The sequence below is a fragment of the Tachyglossus aculeatus genome, chromosome 18 (genome assembly GCF_015852505.1).
Source record: "Tachyglossus aculeatus isolate mTacAcu1 chromosome 18, mTacAcu1.pri, whole genome shotgun sequence".
Taxonomy (NCBI): Eukaryota; Metazoa; Chordata; class Mammalia; order Monotremata; family Tachyglossidae; genus Tachyglossus; species Tachyglossus aculeatus.
Genome location: NC_052083.1, coordinates 8,135,714 through 8,143,673, shown reverse-complemented (window position 1 = coordinate 8,143,673; position 7,960 = coordinate 8,135,714). Strand labels below are relative to the sequence as shown.

Below are 7,960 nucleotides of genomic sequence, written 5' to 3'. Positions count from 1 at the left end.
GAATGGATACGATTGAATGGATACGATTGAATGGATACGATTGAATGGATGAATGAATACGCTTGAATGAATGAATGAAAAAATACGGTTGAATGAGTGAATGAATGAATACGATTGAATGAATGAATGAATAGGATTGAAGCAAGGCAGTCCGGCAGGCGGGACTGGGCGGTGTGTGTGACGTCATGAGGACCGCCCGCCGGCCGCTCTGGGCATGCGCGCCGCCGCCCGCTCGGCTCCTTCTAAGTGCGCAGGCGCCGCGCGCCGTCGCCGCGGCAACGGGGGGGGCCGTTTGCCCCCGAGGCCGGGTGCCGATTGATGACGTCAACGGCGGGTGGAGCGCAGGCGCGGGCGAAGGCGCAGGCGCAGGCGCAGTCCCGACCCCCGGCGATGGAGGAGAGGGAGCAGCTGCGCCGACAGATCCGGATCCTGCAGGGTAAAACCCGGGGGGGGGGCGCTCTCTCTCTCTCTCTCTCTCTAAGAATGAGAATAAAAATGGTATTTAGAGATATTTGTACGTATTTAGTACTCCATTTATTTATTTTATCTGTGAAGATTTGTTCTATTCATTTCCTATGAATAGGTTGGCATATGACATATGAATGTCAGTAGGTTTTGTTTTGCTGTCTGTCTGTCTACAGAATAATAATGATAAGAATGAGAATGAAAATGGTATTTAGAGATGTTTGTACGTATTTATTACTCTATTCATTTATTTATTTTATCTGTGAAGATTTATTCTATTCATTTCCTATGAATAGGTTGGCATATGACATATGAATGTCAGTGGGTTTTGTTTTGCTGTCTGTCTACAGAATAATAATGATAAGAATGAGAATGAAAATGGTATTTAGAGATGTTTGTACGTATTTATTACTCTATTCATTTATTTCACTTCATCTGTACAGGTTTATTCTATTCATTTTATTTTGTCAATAGGTTTTGTTTTGTTGTCTGTCTACAGAATAATAATAATCAGAGTGAGAATAATAATGTTATTTAGAGATGTTTGTGCGTATTTAGTACTCTATTCATTTATTTATTTTATCTTTGAAGATGTATTCTATTAATTTAATTTTGTCAGTAGGTTTTGTTTTGCTGTCTGTCTACAGAATAATAATGATAAGAATGAGAGTGAAAATGGTATTTAGAGATGTTTGTACGTATTTATGACTCTATTCATTTAGTTATTTCATCTGTACAGATTTATTCCATTCATTTTATTTTGTCAGTAGGTTTTGTTCTGTTGTCTGTCTGTCTGTCTACAGAATAATAATAATCAGAATGAGAATGATATTTAGAGATGTTTGTACGTATTTAGTACTCTGTTCGTTTATGTATTTTATCTGTACAGATTTATTCTATTCATTTCATTTTGTCAGTAGGTTTTGTTTTGCTGTCTGTCTACAGAATAATAATAAGGATGAGAGTAAAAATGGTATTTAGAGATGTTTGATGTTTTTTAGACTGTGAGCCCACTGTTGGGTAGGGACTGCCTCTATATGTTGCCAATTTGTACTTCCCAAGCGCTTAGTACAGTGCTCTGCACATAGTAAGCACTCAATAAGTACGATTGATGATGATGACGATGTACGTATTTATTACTCTATTCATTTATTTATTTCATCTGTACAGATTTATTCCATTCGTTTTATTTTGTCAATAGGTTTTGTTTTGTTGTCTGTCTGTCTACAGAATAATAATAATCAGAATGAGAATGATAATGGTATTTAGAGATGTTTGTACGTATTTAGTACTGTGTTCATTTATGTATTTTATCTGTACAGATTTATTCTATTCATTTCATTTTGTCAGTAGGTTTTGTTTTGCTGTCTGTCTACAGAATAATAATGATAAGAATGAGAGTGAAAATGGTATTTAGAGATGTTTGTACGTATTTATGACTCTATTCATTTAGTTATTTCGTCTGTACAGATTTATTCCATTCATTTTATTTTGTCAATAGGTTTTGTTCTGTTGTCTGTCTGTCTGTCTACAGAATAATAATAATTAGAATGAGAATGAGAATGGTATTTAGAGATGTTTGTACGTATTTAGTACTCTGTTCGTGTATGTATTTTATCTGTACAGATTTATTCTATTCATTTCATTTTGTCAGTAGGTTTTGTTTTGCTGTCTGTCTACAGAATAATAATAAGGATGAGAGTAAAAATGGTATTTAGAGATGTTTGATGTCTTTTAGACTGTGAGCCCACTGTTGGGTAGGGACTGTCTCTATATGTTGCCAATTTGTACTTCCCAAGCGCTTAGTACAGTACTCTGCACATTGTAAGCGCTCAATAAGTACGATTGATGATGATGATGATGTACATATTTATTACTCCATTTATTTATTTCATCTGTACAGATTTATTCTATTCATTTTATTTTGTCAATAGGTTTTGTTTTGTTGTCTGTCTGTCTACAGAATAATAATAATCAGAATGAGAATGAGAATGGTATTTAGAGATGTTTGTACGTATTTAGTACTCTGTTCATTTATGTATTTTATCTGTACAGGTTTATTCTATTCATTTCATTTTGTCAGTAGGTTTTGTTTTGCTGTCTGTCTACAGAATAATAATGATAAGAATGGGAGTGAAAATGGTATTTAGAGATGTTTGTGCGTGTTTATTACTCCATTTATTTATTTCACCTGTACAGATTTATTCTATTCATTTTAGTTTGTCAATAGGTTTTGTTTTGTTGTCTGTCTGTCTGTCTACAGAATAATAATAATCAGAATGAAAATGATAATGGTATTTAGAGAGGTTTGTACGTATTTAGTACTCTGTTCATTTATGTATTTTATCTGTACAGATTTATTCTATTCATTTCATTTTGTCAGTAGGTTTTGTTTTGCTGTCTGTCTGTCTACAGAATGATAATGATAAGAATGAGAGTAAAAATGGTATTTAGAGATGTTTGTACGTATTTATTACTCTATTCATTTAGTTATTTCATCTGTACAGATTTATTCTATTCATTTTATTTTGTCAATAGGTTTTGTTTTGTTGTCTGTCTGTCTACAGAATAATAATAATCAGAATGAGAATGAGAATGGTATTTAGAGATGTTTGTATGTATTTAGTACTCTGTTCATTTATTTATTTTATCTGTCCAGATTTATTCTATTCATTTCATTCATGGAATGCCCTCCCTCTGCCCATCCGCCAAGCTAGCTCTCTTCCTCCCTTCAAGGCCCTACTGAGAGCTCACCTCCTCCAGGAGGCCTTCCCAGACTGAGCCCCTTCCTTCCTCTCCCCCTCGTCCCCCTCTCCATCCCCCCATCTTACCTCCTTCCCTTCCCCACAGCACCTGTATATATGTATATATGTTTGTATATATTTATTACTCTATTTATTTATTTATTTATTTTACTTGTCCATATCTATTCTATTTATTTTATTTTGTTAGTATGTTTGGTTTTGTTCTCTGTCTCCCCCTTTTAGACTGTGAGCCCACTGTTGGGTAGGGACTGTCTCTATATGTCGCCAATTTGTACTTCCCAGGCGCTTAGTACAGTGCTCTGCACACAGTAAGCGCTCAATAAATACGATTGATGATGATGATGATGATGATTTCATTTTGTCAGTATGTTTTGTTGTCTGTCTACGGACATTATTACAGAATAATTATCATTACATCATTATTACAGAGTAATAATGATAAGAATGAGAGTAAAAATGGTATTTAGAGATGTTTGTACGTGTTTATTACTCCATTCATTTATTTCATCTGTACAGATTTATTCTATTCATTTTATTTTGTCAATAGGTTTGGTTTTGTTGTCTGTCTGTCTACAGAATAATAATAATCAGAATGAGAATAATAATGGTATTTAGAGATGTTTGTACGTATTTATTACTCTGTTCATTTATTTATTTTATCTGTACAGATTTATTCTGTTCATTTCATTTTGTCAGTATGTTTTGTTTTGTTGTCTGTCTGTCTACAGAATAATAATGATAAGAATGAGAGCAAAATGCTATTTAGAGATGTTTGTACGTATTTATTACTCCATTTATTTATTTCATCTGTACAGATTTATTCTATTCATTTTATTTTGTCCATAGGTTTTGTTTTGTTGTCTGTCTACAGAATAATAATAAGAAGAATAATAATGGAATTTAGAGATTTGTATGTATTTATTACTCCATTTATTTATTTCATTTGTACAGATTTATTGTATTCACTTTATTTTGTCAGTTTGTTTTGTTTTGTTGTCTGTGTCCGTCTACAGAATAATAATAAGAAGAATGAGAATAATAATGGCATTTAGAGATGTTTGTATGTATTTATTACTCCATTTATTTATTTTATCTGTACATATTTATTCTATTTATTTATTTTGCTAATGTTTTGTTTTGTTGTCTGTCTCCCCCTTCTAGACTGTGAGCCTGCTGTTGGGTAGGGACCGTCCCTATATGTTGCCAACTTGGACTTCCCAAGCGCTTACTGCAGTGCTCTGCACACAGGAAGTGCTCAGTAAATACGATTGAATGAATGAAAATGTGTGTGTGCCTGTGTGTGCATAATGATGGGGGATATAGATATAGAACAGTGCTTTGCACATAGTAAGCGCTTAATAAAGATGCCATTATTATTATTATTATTATTATCATTATTATATGTATATGTCTATCTTGGACTTCCCAAGTGTTTAGTCCAGTGCTCTGCACACAGGAAGCGCTCAATAAATACGATTGAATGAATGAAAATGTGTGTGTGCGTAATGATGGGAGATATAGATATAGAACAGTGCTTTGCACATAGTAAGTGCTTAATAAATGCCATTATTATTATTACTATGTGTATATATATCTCTCTTGGACTTCCCAAACGCTTAGTCCAGTGCTCTGCACACAGGAAGCGCTCAATAAATACAACTGAATGAATTAAAATGTATGTGTGCCTGTGTGTGCGCATAATGATGGGAGATATAGCTATAGAACAGTGCTTTGCACATAGTAAGCGCTTAATAAATGCCATTATTATAATATATGTATATATATGCATATATATATGTATATATATACGTATATATGTATTTATGTCTCTCTTGGACTTCCCAAGCGCTTAGTCCAGTGCTCTGCACACAGGAAGCGCTCAATAAATACGATTGAATGAATGAAAATGTGTGTGTGCCTGTGTGTATGCGTAATGATGGGAGATATAGATATAGAACAGTGCTTTGCACATAGTAAGCGCTTAATAAATGCCATTATTATTATTATTATTGTTATTCTTATATATATGTCTATCATATATATATAAAAGATTGATGATTGATTGCTAAAGTTCACACAGCTGGCCACTGGCCGAGCCGGGACTAGAACTGGGATCTTCTGGCTCTTGGTCTCCTGTTCTTTTTACCTCCAAAGTTTGTGAGTATTCTCAATGACCCCATCAACACAAAGGAAAAACCACAATATGTGCGTCTCCTTCCAGCCACAGAGAGTTGTTGGGAAGAGAAGCACTCAATCGTATTTACTGAGCACTTGCCCTCTTATAAAGAATGGATAGATGATCTTTATAGACAACTTTTGCTGATAGTTTAGCTGTCTCTCCTACGTAATAATAATAATGATGGCGTTTGTTAAGCACTTACTCTGTGCACTGTTCTAAGCGCCGGGGAGGATACAAGGTGATCAGGTTGTCCCACGTGGGGCTCACAGTCTTAATCCCCATTTTCCAGATGAGGTCACTGAGGCCCAGAGGAGAGAGGTGGCTTGCCCAAAGTCACACAGCTGACAAGCGGCAGAGCCAGGATTTGAACCCACAACCTCTGACTCCCAAGCCCTTTCTGCTAAACGCTCAGTGAATAAGATTGATCGATTGCTAAAGTTCACACAGCTGGCCACTGGCCGAGCCAGGACTATCAATCAATCAATCGTATTTATTGAGCGCTCACTGTGTGCAGAGCACTGGACTAAGCGCTTGGGAAGTCCAAGTTGGCAACATATAGAGACAGTCCGTACCCAACAGTGGGCTCACAGTCTAGAAGGGGGAGACAGACAACAAAACCAAACATATTAACAAAATAAAATAAATAGAATAAATAGAATAGACTAGAACAGGAATCTTCTGCTTCTTGGTCTCCTGTTCTTTTTACCCCCAAAGCTTGTGAATATTCTCAGTGACCCCGTCAACACAAAGGAAAAACCACAATTTGTATGTCTCCTTCCAGCCACAGAGAGCTGTTGGGAAGAGAAGCACTCAATCAGTCAATCAATCGTATTTATTGAACACTTGCCCTCCTGTAAGGAATGGATATATGATCTTTATAGATGAATTTTGCTGAGAGTTTAGCTGTCTCTCCTACATAATAATAATAATGATGGCATTTGTTAAGCACTTTGTGCACTGTTCTAAGCTCTGGGGAGGATACACGGTGATCAGATTGTCGCACGTGGGGCTAACAGTCTTTATCCCCATTTTACAGACAAGGTAACTGAGGCACAGAGAAGAGAAGTGGCTTGCCCAAAATCTCACAGCTGACGAGCGGCAGAGCTGGGATTTGAACCCACAACCTCTGATTCCCAAGCCCGTGCTCTTTCCTCTGAGCCGTGCTGAGTACATGAATATTTTGCTGTTAGCCTTCTTTAATACTTTCTATTGGTCCCAAGAGAATAGCGAACAGATATGCTAAATGAAATAGAGTTTTGCCAAAGACGTAATGTAACGTGCATTAATGGCTCCCCCGAACCCCCAAAATAGTCCAAAACAATCCAAATTATTTAATGACAGCTATAGACAATATAAAGTTGCTCGATCACATAGCAGTGCAAATATGGCAGTAAAGAAAAAAATCTTGAAATCTATTTTTGTGTGTACATAAACAGTACTTTCATTCATTCAGTCGTATTTATTGAGTGCTTACTGTGTGCAGAGCACTGCACTAAGTGCTTAAAGAAGGCACTTAATTTTCGGTGTTATCTTTCACATCTTATTCAGCCAAAGCACCTGGGCTTTGGAGTCGGAGGTCATGGGTTCAAATCCCGGCTCCGCCACTTATAATAATAATAATAATAATGTTGGCATTTGTTAAGCGCTTACTACGTGCGAAGCACTGTTCTAAGCGCTGGGGGGGGGGGCTACAAAGTGATCAGGTTGTCCCCCGTGGGGCTCACAGCCTTCATCCGCATTTTACAGATGAGGGAACTAAGGCTCAGAGAAGTGAAGTGACTTGCCCAAGGTCACACAGCAGGCATGTGGCGGAGCCGGGATTCAAACCCATGACCTCTGACTCCAAAGCCCGGGCTGTTTCCACTGAGCCACGCTGCTTCTCTACTTGTCAGCTGGGTGACCTTGGGCAAGTCACTTCACTTCTCTGGGCCCCAGTTCCCTCATCTGCCAAATGGGGATTAAGACTGTGAGCCCCCCGTGGGACAAACTGATCACCTTGCAGACTCCCCAGCGCTTAGAACATCATCATCATCATCATCATCATCATCATCATCAATCGTATTTATTGAGCGCTTACTGTGTGCAGAGCACTGTACTAAGCACTAGAACAGTGCTTGGCACATAGTAAGCGCTTAATAAATGCCATTAAAAAAAAAAAGGGAAGGGAGGAGGAAAGCCAGGTCCCATGTGAAGCTGTCTTGACCTGCGAAGGGAATGGCCCGTGAAAACTTGAGTTGTCGCCGGTTTAGTCTTAGGGTTCTTGGTTCAGCGAGACCTTGTCCCATGGGGCGCGATGGCCACGAGATTTGGGGGGAGGCGGGGTGGGGCAGGTTGGAGGCGAAGGAATAGGTAGCTGACAAAACGCCACGTACCTGTATATATGTTTATTTTACCTGTACATATCTATTCTATTTATTTTATTTTGTTCGTATGTTTGGTTTTGTTCTCCGTCTCCCCCTTTTAGACTGGGAGCCCACTGTTGGGTGGGGACCGTCTCTCTATGTTGCCAACTTGGACTTCCCAAGCGCGTAGTGTGCACACAGTAAGCGCT

At 37.8% G+C, this 7,960-nt stretch overlaps 1 protein-coding gene across 1 annotated transcript in view; it reads left to right on the top strand.

The window, feature by feature from the left end:
• Positions 1 to 390: 390 nt before the first annotated feature.
• The window catches only part of ZC3H3 (zinc finger CCCH-type containing 3), a 287,300-nt gene continuing 279,730 nt past the window's right edge, over positions 391 to 7,960 (top strand). The window contains exon 1 of the mRNA XM_038760531.1: positions 391 to 436. Within this exon, the coding sequence (XP_038616459.1) occupies positions 391 to 436 (46 nt within the window). The remainder of the gene's footprint in view (positions 437 to 7,960) is intronic.